This window comes from Vanacampus margaritifer, chromosome 3, assembly GCF_051991255.1.
Source record: "Vanacampus margaritifer isolate UIUO_Vmar chromosome 3, RoL_Vmar_1.0, whole genome shotgun sequence".
Lineage (NCBI taxonomy): Eukaryota > Metazoa > Chordata > Actinopteri > Syngnathiformes > Syngnathidae > Vanacampus > Vanacampus margaritifer.
In genome coordinates, this window is record NC_135434.1 from 10444545 (window position 1) to 10465432 (window position 20888).

The window sequence follows — 20888 nt, forward strand, 5'->3', positions numbered from 1 at the left end:
ATAATATATATGATTTTGAGTGACTTTATGTTTTACTTTACATTTCTGAAGATTATCTGAAATGATTGCTTTTAGTAAATATATATTGTAACCTTTGCCTTAATTGTGAAAGGATGCGTTCAAATCCGTGATCGTTACGAGGAAGCAAGAGAAGATCAGAAATGGCCAAAATGAACACTCTCAATGGACTATATGCCACGGAGGAGGCGGGATTTCTGACTTCCGGGTTTTCACCCATCAACTTTGTTTCCGTTTCGCGACGTGGACCCATTTTTCACCGGACTAAAACTAGACTAAAACCCTCATTAATAAACAAATACTGGGACTAAATCAGTATACATTTTTGTCAACTAATGAAGACCAGACAAAAATTTACTTCACTTAATTAAAAACTGGACAAAAATCTAAGGACATTTTAGTTCATGAACAAAAACGAAATGAAAATTATTTGATTTTGTAAAATCTTGTCTCTGCTTATCTGTCTGTGACAAGGTCATGTGACACACAGTGGGACAGACAGGAGATTGATACACAGTGAAAGGTTAGGAAAAAAAGTCAATTATAGTTATAACGTAACATTATTTTAACAATAATGTTAATCCGACCGCTAGCTAATGCTGGCTAATTTACTGGCTAGTAGCATGGAGCTATACTAGCCACTTGTCAATATACTGTACTTGTGTGTCAAGTTGTTTTTCATTAAAAAGATGAGAGAAAACTTTATGTGGAATAGTTTTAGATCCGAAATGTTCAACTTCAACATAATCTGCAGACAAAAACAAATATGCAGGGATAAAATGATAGTCTTGACTAAAACTAAACGATTAAAATTATGTTTTCTTGGACTAAAATAAAGACTAAAATGCTAGATTTGTAGTTGGCTAAAAATGGACTAAATGAAAACAGGATGAGGTGCACTAACTATAATAAAAACTAACAAGCGTGAGTTTTAGAACTGAGACTAAATTTAAAAATGGCTGATAAGATTAACGCTAACGCATACGTAGCATTCTTTCTATTCATTTCAAAACAAAGTGACACTGGTGTGGCGTGTCATCGTTAACACACTTCATAAGGAATTTAACCTGACACGTAAGAGCTTTGATACTTTATGATCACATGTAATGGAGCAGCTGAATTTATGAGTCTCCCCTTGTCTTGATTTTCTTTCCAGAAACAGCAACAGAATGAAGATTTGGTTGGTTCAATACATGATTTCCTTCATGGGTAAGAAATCTTTTTTTTTTTTTTTAAACTTGCTTAAGATTGCTGCATTATATTGCACCATATATCAAAACAGAGGATATTTATTTAATTTTTATTTACATAATATTGAGCAGCTTAAAGGAGGGATGCATGAGTTTTTAGCATCTTGTGCGGGCAACTTCTGCAACGGGGCCTTTAGCTTTATTCAAATTATTTGATTGTAAGCAAAAAAGTAAGAAGTGTCAAATAAATACAACTGAGCAATTTATTATTTTATTCCTATACTCTATGCATGAATATTTACAGAGCGCACATGGGTGTAAGGCACGGACAATAAAAGAGAAACAAAAAACAGTTCTGCTACATTGAGTGATCTCATTACACTCCGCTAGCCCAAAGAACAATAATTTTTGTTCATAATAATAATAATAAAAAATTTAATAAATAAATAAAAAACTCAACAGTATTGTATTTCATTGAAACATACAGTAATAAATGCATGTGTTATTGCAATTTAATTGTTTATAATTACCGCAACAGCAATGCTAGCTTTGTAAGCCTGTTATGCATTTGTAAGAGCCATTTCTGTTACTTGTTTATTTGTTCAACCTCCCACCACTTGGGGGAGCAGTGGTGCCAATTTGCCCTGGCCTGAGACTGCTTAATCAATGAGATGATGAGTCACAGGTGTAACCAGCGGGAGAAGCAAACAGTTTTCGACCGTGATCGTGTTTTGAGTCTGGTCGTTATGGAATCACGGTTTGTGTCCAAGTGGAAACAAATTTGAATTAACTAAGTAAATAAATCATCATTATAAAGTCGAAACTGGAGTGAATCTAACAAACAGGTAACTATGGTGACCCGTTTTGATTGGCAAGACGGTCACTAGTTCACTACATTAGCAGACTTATTAGTTTGAATAAATACCTGATGCGTGTTATGTTTAGTTTTTAATGACCTTTAATTGGTAGTGGTACATAATAGCTTAAAGCAACCACTTGGCCTCTTTTCAGAAAAATTGTTATATGCAACCCTAGCTAGAACTCTAAATAATTGGCCTAACCTTGCGTAAAAGTAGCCCAAAATCCACAGCTACCCTGTCAGTGGGTTCGGATAATCCAGCACTGTTTAGTATGTAGTAATATTTCTATTTCTTTCTTGGCACCATAGTAATTACGTAGAAGAAAACAAATATTTGGCAATCTGACACGTACAAACTTGTCAAAAGAGTGCTGACGAAACAATAACAAAAAAAAGAAGGCATTTTGGGTGCGTGTGTTGCCGTCATGACAGGAGGAGCAGACAAAAATTCAAATGTTCCAACACTCATTGCACACTTTTTACCAGCAAGTTTGAACACGTAACAATCACATCATTTTAAAACTAGCAACACATGCCAGTCTACAATCAGAACATATTTAGTGCAGAAAGTAAGGAATGGCACCACTGGTGAAGGAATGTATGGAGTGCAGGGGTTCTCAAACTAGGGTCCGTAAAACTATGTATTAGGAAGAAAAAAAACTTTAGCTTTGAGCCAATAAAAAGATTGTGACGTGTTGTAACATAAATGTCATTAAAAAAAAAAGTTGTTCTTTTAATTAAAGGTGTATTACACGAATGGAATATGAATTGATGTGGAATTTGAATTAAGCATCAAAATCCACTTGTTTTGCCAATCTCAGGGGGCCATTTTGCTACTTGCTGTCGCCTGAAAATGACTTCAGAGCTCAGGTAACGACCAATCATGGCTCACCTGTTTTTTTTTTTTTTTGGGGGGGGGGGGTTGTTAATGTGCCGTTCACAAGCTGAGAGCAATTGGTCACTGTGATGTCATTGTGCAAAATGGCTGCCCCCTGGGATGGATACAAACGGGTGGATTTTGCTGCTTACATCTTATTCCACAAATTAATTAATCAGAATACCATATTTAAACTAGGGGAGCTGCATAAAGAACATATTATTGCAAATATTTTTTTCCCCCTTGACTTCCCTTTTAAACTTGAATATATTACATAATCTTGGAAAAAGAAAACTTTTTCCCCCATCCATCCATTCCATCTATTTGTAACATTGATTTATTTTATATACATTTTTTTTATGTATTCAATAGTTAGATTATTTAATAGGGAATCTTTGGATTGGTAGCCGTGACCCCAATATTTTGAGAACCCCTGGTTTAGTGCATATGCTGTACATTCATAAAAGTATCCATAAATTAGATTACATGTGAAGCAGAATACTAAAAGAACATAAACATTTATGCAAAAGAAAAGTTAACCCTTAATTTAATTCAATCAATGTCTTAAGTCAAAGGGTGAACTTAGTTGTTCAGTGGCCAACAACTGATGATAAAGACACACATTGGTTAGCTTACGGCACGGTATATTAGCATATAAGGAGGTGAAGCCTCTGCCGAATGTGTGGAAGACTGCGGCAATGATACAATCGGAGATCGTTTACTACTGTCTGGAAGGCACATGAAAAAAGGATGGAACGATACAATTGATTTCATTCAGTCTTTGGCTGCTGAGATCTGCATGCAGCAGTCCAAACGGAGCACAGTTCAGCCATTACGTTCCAGTGTTGTTGAATATCATTCCAAGTCAGTGCAGTCCAAATTCACAAGACTGCATGACGTCACTTTTTTTTAATGACTGATTTACACATGATGCAATGTGACAAAAAAAAGTTAAAAGTACATTGAAATGTACTTTTTGGGGGAAGGGGGGATTTCCATTCTTTTCAGTTGGAAAATATATTTTGAGACAAGTTACGTGTGGTCACAGTACAAATTAAACTCATATTTCAAGGCACCACTTGTATGCTCATTTGACAATAAATACAATAATGGGCTCCATTTTTTCATTTTTTTGCAAAACATGAAAATCCAAATCAAATACTGATTACCGTATTTTTCAGACTATAAAAGTCCCACGCTTTTCAGATTTTGGTTGGTCCTGCAACTTATACTTAGGTACGACTTAATTAGGGCTCATGCTGGCACCTACCATCTCTGTTCCTTAATTGTGTCGACTTTCTATACATGACTGCCGCCGTCGGTAGTAAAATAAAAGTATTTGCCAACCGCCAAGACAGTAGAAGAAGAAATAGACAAAGTAGGTTTGTTTTGATAAATATCTGCAAAAAAATGTGGCTTGTACTACTTCTTTTCTTTATGATGCATTTTTTGACTCCGGCGACCAACAGTCTCATCCGGCGCAATTTATAGTCCAAAGACGGTATATTAATAATTTCGTTTCAGGATAGAATTGAATGATCTTTAAGGATGTAGCATTAGTGGCCAGTCAAATATAATTTTTTTGTCAAAATATGACTTTGGACATAATTTTAACTCATTCACTGCCATTGACGGCTATTGATGTTAATGTCAAAATGAAAATGAATGTCAAAAATTGTCAAAAATGAATTTGAACTATTTCTATTAGTTTGACAATTTTCCACTTTTGTTATCAAGAGTATGAAAACCTAGATTTTTTTTAATTGAACATTTAGAACAGATATAAAATGTATGATTAATCGTGAGTTAACTATTGAAGTCATGTGATTAATTACAATTAAAATTGTAATCGCCTGACGCGATTGAAAAAGAAAAGATTATTAAAAATTAGGAGCTTCAGGCGATTACAATTTTTCATCGTAATTAATTGCATGACTTTCGGAGTTAACTCACGATTAATCACAAATTTTATATTTGTCTAAATGTACAATATTTGTTTACATACTATTGTTAACAAAAGTGGGGAAAAAATGTTAAACTACTAGAAATAGTTCAAATGAATATTTGACGTCTATAACCGTCAATGGCAGTGAATGAGTTAATAAGGTGAAAACCATTATTTTCCAGAGCGCATTGCTGGCAGCACAGTCATGCTCCCTACAAATAAAAAAAACACTGCTTTTATTTGGCATGTGTGTTCATGACCACATCTACCTGAAAATAGCGTGGCGGGGCCCATCATAATGCTTGGATGCGTTCAGTGAACCCATAAAAAGTAGGCAATCTCGTCCAGGTCAACAGGGTAGTCAGTGAGGTACTTGGGGCCCTTAACAAAATGTTCCCCCTTGTAGCTTCTCCACCTCCCCGCAGGCAAGTAGATGTCCCGTTCCTGCTTGCCTGCTTCCAACACGGGAGCCACCATCAGGTCATCTCCAATCAGGAACTGGGAGTCGACCTTATAAGCCGCCTGGTCGTCGTTGGCGATCCACCAGACGGGCCTGATGATGGGATCTCCTGTCTTAAGCACCTCGTGGGCCAACTCTAGAACCCTGGGCGCAACCAGGTTCTCGTGTAGTTTGGTGAACTTGAGCGCTATTTCCACCACCTGCATAGAGACGCAAGATTTGGAGGACAATGACAAAAAGCAGAAATACATAACACACAAAAAAAAAAATGCAAAAAATGGCTCTAAATATCAACCAAATAACCAATTCAGTTCCCCCCTTTAATTCAAGATATGAACAAACTGTGCAACAAACACAAGAAAAGTAAATGTAGTAAATAAGGGTGTCAAAATTCATGAGTTAATTAGAAATTCCTTTAACGGCACTTTTTTTTTTTTTTTACATGCGATTAATACCCACCCCTTACTTAAAAAGCCTGTACTGGGAAAATTCCAATCGCAATGCAGCAGACACGTCTACATCAAAATTTAGCAGTAATAAATGTAATAATAATGCATATATTTGTGGAGACTGTGGTCAAGTTGTATTTTAAAGTTTTAAAAATGTGCAGAATTTCACAAGTTACTTCATGTTAAAGATTAGATAACTCTTAACATGAAAAGCAAAATGCACTGAGTTGTCACCGTCTTACAAATGCAATTATGCCACCTAGTGGCAGAAAAATGACAACACAACACAAATCAATATCACACTCGTATTTTTACGGTACAGTACATCTTTTCAATTTAAACTAAATGTTATGAATTATTATGAAATTACTGCCAATGACAAGAAGATGCAGCCATATTTCTATTAGTTTAACATGTTTTCCCCTTTTATGTTAACAAGAGTATGAAAACTTATTTTATTGTAGATTTAGAACATATATAAAATTAGCGATTAATTGTGCGTTAGCCATTGCAGTCATGTGATTAATTACGATTAAAAACTTTTTTTAAATAAAAATAAAAAAATAAAATAAAATAATAAAATAAAATACAAAATTAAATTAAATTAAATTAAATATATATATATATTTTTTTTTAAACGATTAAAAACTTTAATCGCCCAAATCTGCCCCCTCTCCTAGTAGTAAATCTTATACTCACTTCATCGTCATAGTACCATGGTGGTATAGAAAACTGCATAGCAGGCATGAACGCAGACAGCTCCAACCATCTGATGTACAGCTCCCTGTCAGGCAGGTCATTACCTAAAGTACAACAGAAATATTACATCATTTCATATTGAATGTTCAAAGTTTCATACAAGGCGATTCACTGTAATATGAGCCATACCTGCCATGTGGTCAGGGTACGCATTGCCGCCGATCATATCAGGCAGGACAAACTGGTACCCCAGGATGCTGATGGTCAGAACGGTGGGAATAATGGACTTGAGGCCGAGCTCATAACCCCACACCGAGTCCCTGTCGATAATGCTGTAGAAGCAGGAGATGTTCTGACTCTGGTAGCCCACCCTCAGCGCGGCCCGCTCACTAAACGGTATGGCCATCTCTGTGTAGCGGCGGGTGAAGGTGGAGGGGTCGGCTAGTGGGATTAGCGTGCTAAACTGGCGAGGGAGATAGCTGGTCTCCCCTGCGTCAAACTTAAAGGAGGTCACGCCGTAGTGCGCTTTCAGTTTGGCCAGTTGGACCGAATACCAGTTGCGAGCATCCGGGTTGGTAAAGTCCAAAATTCCACCGATGCCGTTCCACCAGCGAATAAGAGCCGGCAGCTCGCCGCCGGGCTCGCGCACTAACAGGCCATCCTGAACGGCGACGCCGAAGTTGATGGAGTCGTAGTTGATGAAGGGGTGAGTCCAGAGCGTCACTTGAAAGCCGTCCTGTCGGAGCGTGTCGAACATGTCGCTGGCGTTGGGGAACTTCTGGGGGTCGAAGTCGAACTCGCCGTAGTCTGCGGTGTAGCGGTCGTCCAGCTCCAGGTGAGAGCAGGTGAAGCCGTGTTTGGTGATGTCAGCGGCATACTGCAGCAACTTCTCCTGGGTGACGGACGTCTTGTAAAGAGCCCAAGTGGACCACACCGGGTGTTTGAACACCTCGACAGATGGAACCTTGACAGGCTTTGGGAAATAGCGGCGCACCTGATGAAACAAAAATAAAAACGTTACTTCATCTGCACAACCGTTTTTGGACAAATTGCAATCAGCAATCTTTACTGTCAAAAGAGTTATTTTAGGACAAATTAAAGAAAAACCCTGTCTGGAGCCGCAAAATATTTGATGCACGAAACACTGTTTGTCTAAGAGCTAAATAGAGCTGCACCATAAAAAAAGGAGCATCCAATATTTTGAGATTTTCTTTTTTTTAAATGCGTATTGTTTTCCGATTTCGGATTTATTTATTTTTTCACACTTCACTTTTTATACATTTTTAGACTTCTGTCAAATTTCAGATTTTTGTTGTTGCAATTTTATGGGCATGTGGTAATTTAGTGCATCTCTTTTTCCTTTTTGGACATTTTATGGCTATTTTTTGTAAATGTTTTTTATGCCTTTTTGCTATAAATTTTCAGATTTTTTTGTCAATTTTGTGTACATTTTATGGCAGTTTTCAGGTTTTGGGATATTTTTTTTGTCACTTTTGAATGTTTTAATTTCTGCCTTTTTTTTTTTTTTACTTTTTAGGCAATTCCAAAGACTTTTTATGGTAATTTTCTGCCTTTTTGTTTTTGGACATTTTGTAGTTACTTTTTGAATGTTTTCTTTTCTGCGTTTTTTTTATTCAGTTCTGACATTTTTGGCAATTTTGTGGAAAATTTCTGCTTTTCCTTTTTGGATATTTAGTGTAACTTTTTGGACCATTTTTAAGTCATTTAAAAACTTTTTCACCGACCTTTTGTCTCTTGGACACATCTTTTGTCTCCTCCAAACATAAAAATTTGGACTGACATTTTTTGGATTTATTTATTTTTTCATACTTCACTTTTTATACATTTTTAGACTTTTGTCAAATTTCAGATTTTTGTTGTTGCAATTTTATGGGCATGTGGTAATTTAGTGCATCTCTTTTTCCTTTTTGGACATTTTATGGCTATTTTTTTAAAATGTTTTTTATGCCTTTTTGCTATAAATTTTCAGATTTTTTTGTCAATTTTGTGTACATTTTATGGCAGTTTTCAGGTTTTGGGATATTTTTTTTGTCACTTTTGAATGTTTTAATTTCTGCCTTTTTTTTTTTTTTTTTACTTTTTAGGCAATTCCAAAGACTTTTTATGGTAATTTTCTGCCTTTTTGTTTTTGGACATTTTGTAGTTACTTTTTGAATGTTTTCTTTTCTGCGTTTTTTTTATTCAGTTCTGACATTTTTGGCAATTTTGTGGAAAATTTCTGCTTTTCCTTTTTGGATATTTAGTGTAACTTTTTGGACCATTTTTAAGTCATTTAAAAACTTTTTCACCGACCTTTTGTCTCTTGGACACATCTTTTGTCTCCTCCAAACATAAAAATTTGGACTGACATTTTTTGGGGGGAATATTCAATCATTTTTATTTCATCATTAATATTTTATCCCCCAAAAATCAAATGAAATATCTAAAAAAAATAATAATTTCTACTATTTTGTTAGAGATCCACATGGAGCAAAATGAGAGACTAAAGAGAGCCACAGGTTGCAGGCCAATGACTTAAACCAATAAATATCATTGTCAGATTGTTTGCTGTCAATGCTCACCATGTATTTATGAATTGAGGTAACATCTGAGCCCACACACACTCTGTAGCTGAGTTCCGGCGTGGCCTGATGTCCCTCTGGTGGTTTGAATGGAGAATCTTGATATCGGGCCTGGAAGTGAAGCGTCATGTCCTTCTCAGACCATCCCAAATGAAATGGCACAGAATCGTTAATCTTGATGGCCACCGCGTTGGACGACAGCCAATAGCGTTCTAGAATCCCCCCAAAAGCGTTCCGGTTTGAGTACACGTCGCTGGTGATGAAAGGCTGCGGTTCCTGTTCACTTTGGATGCTGATTGGCCAATTCTGGGTGGCCGACTCGGCCCCTCCATACCAGTGAGAACCATTACAAGCCATGGCGTGTTCCACTGTGCGCTTATCCTGCAGAGGCTCCCAGCGCAGGCGGTAACACGTCACGGTGTTCTTCAGTCGAACCGTGTGGATAAAAAAGTTGATCTTGCCAGCATCTGACTCAGTGCAGCTTAGACGATTTTCCTCATGGGAGCAGGAGCCTAAATCCAGTGTGGCGGACCTGCAGATCATTCAGGAGGATCGGTCATGGTCACGCAACATAACACAAATTGAACAATAGCTTTCACATACACTAGTGGTTAGCATGTCTGGCTTTGGGTTTGAGCTTTTCACCTTCAAATCTCCTTTCAGTGTGAATCTTGCATGTTTTTTCTGTGCTTGTCTGGGTTTTCTACATTCCAGACTTCTAATTTGTTCATATGTGCGAATGGAACTGATGCGTTATACACGTTGGACTAAGACCAAGACTACAGTAGCTGTAGCTGTGTTTCCCCTAAGGGGCTAATCATTTGTTCAGTCTGCTTTCCATTATCCATTGACCTATTTCAGACACATAAAGAGGACTTGTTTAGCCAATACATTTGTGCGTGTGTTTGTGTGTGTTGGGGGGATGCGACTTCTACTAATGTGAAAGTACATGTATCAGGGCTGTGTCAAATTCAGAATTCAATTGAATTCAATGGGTGACTTTGAATTGACTCATCTCCACGGGATGTTAATTTGAATTTCAGGAAGTGGAATTGAATTCAATGCAGTTCAGACTGGAGCAATGCCTTTTCATAACATCGGTGAGAATGAAACAAAAAATGTCCACATTTAAAAGACTTTTAACCCTGGAGAACCCACGGGGTCAAATTTGGCCCCTATAAATTCTGCTACTCAAATAACAAAGACCTTTTGTTTTTTTTCCAGCAGCGATTTTGTCCCTGTGTTCTTGTTTCCATTGGCCAAAGTGTGTTTGTACATTCAAAATCCAGTTCTAAAATGCAACAAATAAAACAAAAAAATTATATTGTTCAATGTAGCTGTGTATTTGATTGCTTATTTTCTTAAATTCTAAATAGTTTACTGACAGTTTTTGTTATTCAGATTTTTCGAAATGATACCCCTAAATCCCAAAGGGTCAAATTTCGCCCTAATCCTAAATTAGGGAATAAAGGGTTAAAATTGAAAAAACATAATATGTTGGTGTTCAGTGAATTTATAGCAGTCATTTAATGTATAATTCATAATTTTCCAAAGAAGAAAAGGGTTCTTGGGTTCTCCAGGGTTAAAGGTATTCTGGAAAATGAAAGTGCAGTAGGATAGTAGTGCTAATAAAAAAAAAAACTACACTTTACTATTTCCGTACAATAATATTTGAAATTCAAGTTGTATAAATATGCTTATATACTGTAAAGCTTCATTGCTAATTCTATTTTAATTTTGCATTTTGAATTTGAATTGCAACTCTGCTTCCTGTTTGCCACTGGCCACATTAATTCAAATTCAAGTATTGCAATTTGGGGGTCAGACTTAGCCTGGTGGGCCACTGGGCTAATAAAACAATGGAGGGAAACTCAGGACAATGTTATGAGATGAGGCGATGCGTCAAACCTCGCCCTCTGTTTATGAGGCGGCTTTTTAGTTTAATGTAGACATGACTTTCAAACCAGTGCTCCCTATGCAGAATTGCAGAATGTCCTTAGTTACATCCCTACTCTCAAAGATTGTGGCTTTGATACACTGTTTTTAACCTTTGTGAATTCAACTGGATGACAGAGAATCTACACAAGAGAGCCCACCTGAAATTCATGGTAAATATAATGTCGCCCGCCTGGTTCCGGATGACGAAACCATCCTTGTTGAGGTCCAGCAGCTCTGTTTTCATGAGCTGGGCTTTGCGCAGAGATGCCGAGTAGTAGCACCAGGCCACCACGGCAGCCAGAACCAACACACAGCCCAGAACGCTCGCGATGACCAGGGGCCGGGCTTCCTGAGTTCCTCGCTTTTTTAGCGGGGATCCCCCAGTCCCTTCGGACAGGTACTGCTCCCCGGGGGCCACTGGGACAATCTGGTACATACTGAACTTGAACTTAATGATGATGTTCAGAATAGAGCTTCCTCCCAGTTGTCGTCATGGAATTGGAAAAAGAACGATGGATGGTCTACCTTCTTGTCCTTTGTAATGTCTCCATTTTGGTTGGTTCCAACCTATAAGGCAGAGATGATGCACGTCAATACAGTAGTAACAATGCAGTTGTCATATTACAAAATAATAGAATGTATACTATACCCCCCCACTGCTGACTCACTGATGGTGCAATGATACATTCGCCTGATATAAACCTTAAAAAGTTTACGCTACTTATTGAGTCCTCACAGAAAACGTGTACATTCTAACCTGCTGTGTGTGTGTGTTCAACATGAAGAGGATGGAAATAGACAAGGCAGATGAAGTAGGAAAAGTCTCATTTTGGGCTACGTTATTAACAAAATTGAAGAGGTCTATTTAAAAAAATTTTTTAAAACAGTTATTTTTAGTGGTGCATGGAAAATTCAGTCACCGAAAACAAAAACTGAAATAAAATAATAAGCTGTCAATATTTTTGCCACTCAAAACTAGTAAACAAAAAAGAAGTGCTTTTGTTGTTTTGGCTGAGATGCAAATATTCCTGACAAATCAAAATGTTCCTGACAAAATATCCAGTCCCTGACAAGGTCTGACAGGGTTTGGCAATGGCATCGCTGCAGCCGTGAATGAAGCTTAAAATGTTACTAGAGAATTGTGACTATAATACTGTATTAGTTAAACACGTTCAGTCGTGATAATAATCAGTGCTGTCACAGCATTAAACATTAGTCATAGTAAGAAGCATGATTATCCTAATATTTTCGAATTAAGTACTCATTTATACAACAATGATACAATATTGCAAACTTTTAAACTGTAACGCACTCAAGTAGTTTTGACGTAATTTAACTACTCATTTTATTGTATCTTAGTGGATAGCTTCACAATTATTGCCTATGTTTTTAGACTACAGCGCTTGCAGACCTACGTACAGATTCATGTTACGTCACTGATCATGGAACAGAACTTCGTCGTAAACTGAGAACACCGGCACAGACTTTTTAGCTAAAGAGGAAGAGAAAATGTTGAGAACAATGTGCACGTAATATTTGACTGATTTATGTCGTTGTGGTTAGTCGGTTACATATAATTTCTGGATTTTTAGGGGAAACCAAGCGGTTTCATGACCAATCGGTCGACCAGGCTTCATGACCGTTTTTTCTTTCTTTTTCTTTTTTTTTTTAATAGGCCCGATGTACCATACAATCTATAGTTCGCACGACGCCCCAGCTGTCAACTGTATTACGACTCGAATTTATTCACGCCGGTTGAATGTCCAAATTGACCGTGCCTTCTAACGAAGATGAAACTCATAACATTTCATATGGTTGAAAGAGAAAACAAAACAATGCTTACTTGTCCATAATGTCGCTTTACTTCAAGCACACATCCGCGAAGACTTGCGCAGGTGCAGCAGCACTGCAGCACCGTATGCCCGCCCATTCTAACAACAACAACCACACTGCGACGCTGATTCGTCCAGACGTACGTCAATCAAATTTTAGAGGATTTGGGGTATTGTAGTTCCGCAGTTTAGTTTTTCAAACTCGTGTAGAGCAGAGGCGATTCTAGACACGTCATATAAAACATTTTAACAAAACAAATGTCCTTTAACACGGTTTCTCTGCCTTTTACATCTTGTCTTCAATACAAATATATAAATAAAAATACACTTCAAAATTGAGCTTTTGTTTACTGAAAAATATTCTTATGTCTATGACTTACTCGTTAGGCGACACGTGCACACATGCCACACGTGATAGTAAGCTAGCCAATAGCAGCACAACAGACAGAGAAAATAATATTAACACTTACGTCACAACAGCGGAGATGGGAGCGGAGGGCTGAGGTGGATCAAACCATTTTCTAATTAAATGGGGGGATACTGTATTTTTGTTGTTTACACATTACTTTTAAACTCCGTGGTTTATATACATACTGTATCATTTTATAGCTTGTTAAAAAGAACACATAGTAAAAAAATATATCTATATATACTCGCGCAAAAAAAAAGTGGAATACTCATTCATTTTGAGCTGAGATGAGTACCAGTTATCTGATTTGCACAACCCAAAGCAAACATTTTGAACTTCATATTTGAAACAGGCGTCCATAAAGACAAATTCTATCAACAATTCATGTAGACTTTAATTGGGGGAGAGATTCAGGCATCTTGTCATGCCTCAGTCACTGCTCTGTTTTAAGATAACTTTAAACTAGAGCAAGTGTTAGCCAACGTGGTAGTTTGGGGCAACTTGTCTCAATCATTTTGGGGTTTGTTGTCACATGTGCTAAGAATGGGCCAATGAAAAATGCACCACTGGTAACTCAGTTTACATATGCCAGAATTGCCCCTTCGGATGTTGAGTCTGAAGAGTGAGGAATTTAGTTTGCTAGGCTTTGTTTCATGACCTACATGCCAGCAGCTCATAAGGACTTTAATCTATTTCTTAATATTTTATGTTAAAGTTTGCTCAATGACTATGGTAAATTTTCAAGATCAATAATAAACAATTTTACTGGCTGTAAAAAACAAACAAAATTAATAATTTTGTCCTTGCTTTATTAGTAGTCTTACCCCATATAGTGTGACAACTTACCCATTGGTGGGGCAACATGTCACATGTCCAATCGCTTTATTGTCTGTGAAGAATAGTCTCTTTCACACAAGACTTTTTTTTTTGCATTTGATATCCTGTGATTAAGCAGATCTGTGAGTGATTCATGAAAACAAAAAGTTGGAGTCATGCTGACTGACCTTTGCTTGTGCACTCTAGGTGGGATGATGCAATGGTGGACAACGGTGTTGATGCTGTGCTGCAACACTGTCATCGAGGCCTGTCTGCAGTGCGACAAAGAGATCCAGGACATGCATAACAACATATTTCCACAGTTGTCAATAAATCGTCAAAAAGCTATTAGGGACGGATATGGTAACTACAAGGCAACAAGCCAGAAACAGAATGGCGTCATGGGTAAGAATCGCTGTACAATATTTGATTATTGATGATTTCATTTTACGGCCTGTGTCTCCTTGCTTAGATCCAACCACCATGTACAGAGTCAAAACGGAGTACCAGAATGTATTTGATTCTAAATACAAAAATAAGAAAGGTGAGAACTCTCACAAGCTCTTAATTGTTCCTGTGCATTTAAGTATAGCAAAGTCAGCGGAATGTATGTTTGTTTATTTATTTATTTTAATTTCTGATTGAGGGTCGGGCAAATTTGACTTTTGACTTGGTTCAGTGGTATGGTGGTCATCTCCCAGCCCGGAGGTTGTGGGTTCGATTTCATGCCATTATGACCACGTCGAAGTATCCTTGAGCAAGATACTGAACACCCTAGTTGTTCCTGAATAGTTGAATGTAACGTACCATTTACCATAACCTAGTTTTCAAGGTGAATGTCAACAACAAAGATGGCCGACTATGGCTTTGGCAGGTTTGTTGTCCTGGTTCACGCATGCAGTCAGTACAAATAACATTTTGTTACGTGAAGTTACTTTAAATAACTAAATTAATGTAGTGATAAATAAAGGTCTAAATATGTTTATAATAGTGTAAATTATGTTTTGCTATTCACGGTCAGATTGAAGCCGGCGTAGTGTCTTTGTTTTTTTTTAGTATAGCTATCTATACTTTTCATTCAGGTGTTAAGCAAAAGAATTAGTAACAACCAATCATGGCTCAGCTTGCAAATGAGATAAAATAGGTTAATTTTGCTGCTTAATTACAAACACAATTAATTAGAACACCATGTTTAGACGAGTGGGGCCACAAAAAAAGAAAACAATAGGTAACTTTTTTTTTTTTAACTATGTTAACTGTTTTAATGACATTAAAATTAATCTTGCAAACTTTTCTGTATAGTTAATAAATGTTACAAGATGGTGATTTTTTTGACACTACAACTGATTTGTATTTCCTGTGAGAAAATTGGTTCAGAAATGAATAGAGGTCAGCCAGTATCTTGGATTGATTTACTATAGAGTGTATTTATTTTAGAGCTGTCAAACGATTCCATTTTTTTATCAGATTAATCACATCTTGGAATTTTGATTAATCGCTTAATAAAAAAAGGTATTTTTCTCAAAATGTTCCCCCACCAAATTTGAAGAACATGTGTTATGTGTTGATGATATGTAAAGAGGACGTCTTCAACATTGTCTTCACCCTCCTCTTTTTTAACCAGTTAATTACTTGCATAATTGAAAACGGAACAAAAATGACCCCAGTATTTTGACATGAACAAATATTCTAAATGTGATACGCAATTTTTTTTTTTTAAATGCTTTACTTTAATGCTTGTCATTTTGTTTATTGCTCAAACACAACCTGTGCTACCTCAAACGTAGCCACCCACTCTCACGCTAGAGGATCATCTAAGGTCAAAATTAATCGTGCGATTAATCTGCGTTAATTCATGATAATGCAATAATTTTCTGTTATTAATTAATCAGTTAACGCTTTAACTTTGACTTTGCAAATTGAGCAGATATTGACAAGTGCTCCTTTTCCAGGAACGGATCCAATAGAGTTCTTTTCGTTCTTGAACGAGGGGAATCTGCTTATAGAAGAATTCTTGACTAAATTCATGACTGATGGTAAATCGCTACAATATGAGAGAGTGCACATCATCATTTAAATGTCTCGGCTGTGAATCCGATGCATGCTTTCTGTTACTCCCCCTCAGGATTATGCCCCAACAAGTGCGGTGAGTTTGATCTTCTTGCACAAGCCAACCTAACAGTTCATATTTGAAGGCGTGCGCATGTGTGGCTGCCAGGTATCTTACAAAGACAAGTATTGGATTGCGTAACATGCAAGTATAAGATCCACATCTGTCCATCTCCGTCCGGCAGTGTGGATTGCGGTGGTATGTAGTTGCACATTGCCTGTTTCATGTGAATGGAAAAAAATGAGCAGTACAATACCATCCTTCTTTTATCGTACTCTGCCTCACCTTTTTTGCAGTGCATAAGGTGAAGGCTAAAGAGGGAACGCAGGAATTACTCGACTGTTTCCAACCATGGCATTCTACTGTGTTCAAGAGACGAGAGTGCCAATACACCTGGACCATGGATGTGAATGGAAAAAGAATGGTCTGTCTTTACGTCCTCACATATTCCAACCGCTTGTTTTCAGTCATAAATATGCAAAGTATGCAAGTAGTCAAAATGTGGATATATATTTTTTTAATTTTTCATCTTTTTTTTTTTTTTAATTTTTCATCTTTTTTATTTTTTTATTTTTCATCTTTTTTTTTTAAAGAGAGCTCAGTATTTTACCTATTCGACATGTCATCATCATTGCTCTCTGTTTTTTTATTTTTTTATTTATTTTGTGTGCGCGTGAGTATGTGCATGTGCGGGTGTGTGCACGTGTGAGTGTGTACTCATTAATTCACCTAAAACCTATTAAAAATTCCATACCGTTCACCTAAACCAAATACTTCAGAATCCAGCTAGAGTCGTTGCACAAAATGTGGATTAATTTAACACATCAGGCAATTGTTTTTTTTTGTTTTGAAACTCATTTGAGTAACAGGGCGGAATGCTTTTTTTTTTTTTTTTTGCATCAAATGCACGTTAAAATGACGAACACGACTGAGCTGAGATTCTAAATCTTCAGAGTTGAAATATCATCAAATAGGCATAAAAATAACTTACTTTTGGCCTTCCCACGGCCTGCTGAGAATCTGAATGAAACCACTTCCTACCCATGTGACTTAGTTGTGGAATACTGCACATTTTTCAGAAGGGGTGATGTAGAGTAACAGTAGTGAGTGGAAACAATACTTTTAATCATTTAAATAATCAGTCTTTTTTTTTAATTGTATTAAATAAATGCAATCAGAAAACACAAAAAAACTTAATTTCAATAGGAATGTAGGACAGCATGTTAAACTAGCGGTTAACATGTCTGCCTCACAGATGAGTGGTTGTGGGTTCAAATATCGGCTCGGGCTTTATGTGTGTCGTTTGTATGTTCTTATGTTTTTTTTAATTATTATTTCCTGGGGTCCATTTCACAAAGCATGTTCAACAAACACCGAGACTAACCCTGAGCAGCGAGTTGACATACACTGAGAGAGGAAACTGCATTTTCACTTCATGCATTTTCACCGTTTTTCCTTTAACTCATTTACTGCCATTGACGGCTATAGACGTCAAAAATTCATTTGAACTGTTTCTACTAGTTTAACTTTTTTTTTCATCTTTTGTTAACGAGTATGAAAACCTAGATTTTTTTTTTTTTTAGAAAAACAGATATAAAATGTGTGATTAAACGTGAGTTAACTATTGAAGTCATGCGATTAATTACGATTAAAAACTTTAATCGCCTGACGCGCCTTAAAGATTATTAAAAATTCGGGGTAGTTAATCGCATGACTTCAGTAGTTAACTCACAATTAATCACAAATTTTACATCTGTTCTAAATGTACAATAAAAATACAGGTTTTCATTCTCTTGTTAACAAAAGTAGAAAAAAAATTTAAACTAATAGAAATAGTCCTAATGAATTTTTGACGTCTGTAGCCGTCAAAGGCAGTGAATGAGTTAATTGAAAATGAGATGTTCCACTATAAACCTTTGATGAACTGTATGAGCAATATTTTCAAAACATTCCGATTAATTGCCTTACACTCTGTCACTTTTTGTGTATCCAGTGGAACTATACGGTCCAGATGGAGGACACCGAAATGGTGTTAAATCAGCTCAGCTTGAGAGATCAGGGGATGTACAAGTGTTCACTGATACGCCAAAATGGGACTGTGTTCTACCGAGTTCAATGGCATGTCACTGGTAAAGTGTAATGTCACTATTCTCAACACTGCTTTTTTTTTATTTTTTTTTTTTTAGATCATTTGAAATGATTGATCACTTGACCACTGGTTTTAAAAAAGGTTCTAGGGTAGTTTAGGGTGACGAAATTTGTCCTCTTTTTGGAGGACGGACCATTTTCTTAAGTCCTGTTCGGGCGTCCGGGTTTTTTTTATAAATTCCTTACAATGTCTGGCTGGCATTGCTAATAGAAGGTGTAACTACGACTGGTACCACAATTTCAATTTCAAGTGTCATCTTTTTTGGAAATTCAAATATGGTCACCCCAGGCTACCTAGATCCAAAAGATCAAAACCTCGTCAGTAAAGCTGTACTTAATCGTCCTTCACAGTCACTCGAGTGCAAACCACAACGCACCCACCTCTATTTACACTGCCTGCAGAGAGTCCTGAAGATGACTCACTTCTTCAACGCGCCATGCGTGCGCTGGTTCCACTCATGTCTGTCGTCACCACTCTAAGTCTGGCGGGGAGCCTGGTCTTCATTGCTGTAATGAGGTAAGCGCCTTTATAACAACAACAGCCTGCAACAGGTGCTACGCAGTTGATGTTTGAATGTATGGTTCGATGTGACCTCCCCCGCAGAAAGATGATAATTCAACAAAGACAAACATTGGCGAAGAACAGGGTGGAGGAAGAAAATAGCATATTCAGCTCTTTGTGGGCCAGATGGCGTCCGCAGTAAATGATTCTTGTGTATGTACTTGATGTTTGTTTTCTTGCCATGTTGTCATACTGGTTCTCCACTTTCTACTCTGGTCTTACCCTCCACAGTTCTACTTGTTTGATGTGCACCCTGTGCGGGAAAGGAGACTACTTATGCCTGGTTTTCAACGCCACTTCTGAAGGCCAGATTTGTGGAGTGCACGACTTGTATATGATTTTCTTTCCACTTTTTGCCTACTTTTTTTCGTGTTGGCCTATCACAAAAATCTCAACAAAATTCTTTACATTTGTTTGTGATAGTAAGGTCATAGAATCTGAAAAGTTACTCTATATGTCCACCACAGAGTACTACATATTTGTAAGTATCACATATTTTCATCGCAATCTTTAAGCATGTATTATATATTTTGAAATAAATCTCAAAATTTACTTTACTTAACTCATTGAGTCATTTTCAGCAGTAAAAAGTGAATATGCCAGAATTCATTTTTTCATGTACAATTAAAATCGTTAAAGCACCTTTCAGTTTCAGTTTATTTTGGCGGCGCCATATGGACAAAAGCGCTAATTGTATGCCTGAAGGAAGACCACATTTGCCATGAGGGCAAGCGCAATGTGTCATTTTTTTAGCTCACGCCAGTCAAATTGACTGTCTTTGTGACGAATGGGTAAAGGGGGAAGTGATGTATGCCATAAAGCAGTCAGCACATTTGTAGTTTTTTGTGTGTGGTAGTGTTCCTACCATCCTCCTCAAAGTTGTTTAGTGTCAGTAAAAATGATACAGAACCCCTCAGGCCACGGCAAAGGTACCATTCAGCTAGTTTTAAGTCGATGTTTCATCAGAAGAGTTATGAAAACATTTTATTAAGGTTGAAAAGTTCCTTAGTGCTACTTTAAAACATATTTTTGCCACTTGCTGTCGACTGAAGATGACATCACCTGTGCTGAGGAAGTAGGTAACAACCAATCATGGCTCATCTGTTTTCTGGGTTTGGTCAGCAAACTGAGCCATGATTGGTCGTTACCTGTTTCCTTAGCACAGGTGATGTCTTCTTCTTGTATTAAGTGTCCATGAAAATTAAGGAATTTATCACATTAATTATAGACAAAATACTACATTCTTTTGAACCTATTAATTTGGTAATTTATTGTGAAAATTTTAGTCATTTTTGGAATCTTATAATATCTTTGTCCTGAATGATCTGAACACGATAAATGTGGAAAGAGGTAAATTGATTTGTAAAGGAATATGTAGATAAAATGTAGGAAAACCCAATTATCAAAATGTATAAACTATTTCCCTGAATCCCCTTAATTTTGGTATATGAATGTTTTGAATCATCTGAAAAATGTGGAAGGAGGATGTTAAAAAAAATGAGTCGAGTAATAACACAAATCCTTTTTTTTGTGTGCAGAATAACGTGAACTCTTCAGCATTCACACGATTCAATATCAACTGAATATCGCTGCTGTCGGGCCTAAATCTCAGAAGTCAAAATTTGACAAATTTCACTTAAAAAAAGAAAAGTATTACCACACGTGTCGGTGTCATTTTTATTGACCAATCTGAGGTGTTGAAAATACCTTGCTCTCTTTGTTAATGCAATGTTAACTCATTCACTGCCATTGACGGTTATAAACGTCAAAAAATCATTTTTAAGTATTCTATTAGTTTAACATTTTTTTTCTATTTTTGTTAACAAGAGTATGAAAACCTAGAAAAAAATCATTGCACATTTAGAACAGATATAAAAATTTGTGGTTAATCGTGAATTAACTATTGAAGTCATGCGATTAATTACGATTAAAAAAAATTGTCGCCTGACAAATTTTTAATAATCATCTCGTCTGGCGATTACAATTGTTAATTG

The 20888-nt window shown here is 36.8% G+C and overlaps 2 protein-coding genes across 4 annotated transcripts; one reads left to right on the forward strand and one right to left on the reverse strand.

Annotated features, from left to right (window-relative positions):
* The first annotated feature begins 1126 nt into the window (after positions 1–1126).
* On the forward strand, positions 1127–19537 carry izumo1 (izumo sperm-oocyte fusion 1). 3 transcript variants are annotated; one of them, XM_077561861.1, is made up of 11 exons: positions 1127–1227; positions 14282–14479; positions 14547–14618; positions 16027–16110; positions 16200–16220; positions 16293–16382; positions 16481–16608; positions 18178–18313; positions 18684–18849; positions 18937–19047; positions 19126–19272. In XM_077561861.1, the coding sequence occupies exons 1-10, from the start codon at positions 1188–1190 to the stop codon at positions 19034–19036; spliced, it is 1035 nt and encodes a 344-aa protein (XP_077417987.1). In that variant the 5' UTR covers positions 1127–1187; the 3' UTR covers positions 19037–19047; positions 19126–19272. The 3 variants fall into 3 exon arrangements, with proteins under 3 accessions (XP_077417987.1, XP_077417984.1, XP_077417985.1); XM_077561858.1 differs by lacking the exon at positions 18937–19047 and having other exon boundaries at positions 19126–19537; XM_077561859.1 differs by lacking the exons at positions 1127–1227; positions 18937–19047 and adding an exon at positions 14163–14217 and having other exon boundaries at positions 19126–19537.
* On the reverse strand, positions 5109–12945 carry LOC144049170 (myogenesis-regulating glycosidase-like). The gene is made up of 6 exons (XM_077561857.1): positions 12861–12945; positions 11176–11584; positions 9080–9611; positions 6687–7491; positions 6498–6601; positions 5109–5549 (listed from the first exon to the last, which is right to left on the reverse strand). Exons 2-6 carry the CDS (start codon positions 11451–11453, stop codon positions 5202–5204), a joined length of 2067 nt encoding a protein of 688 aa, XP_077417983.1. The 5' UTR covers positions 11454–11584; positions 12861–12945; the 3' UTR covers positions 5109–5201.
* Positions 19538–20888: the final 1351 nt, after the last annotated feature.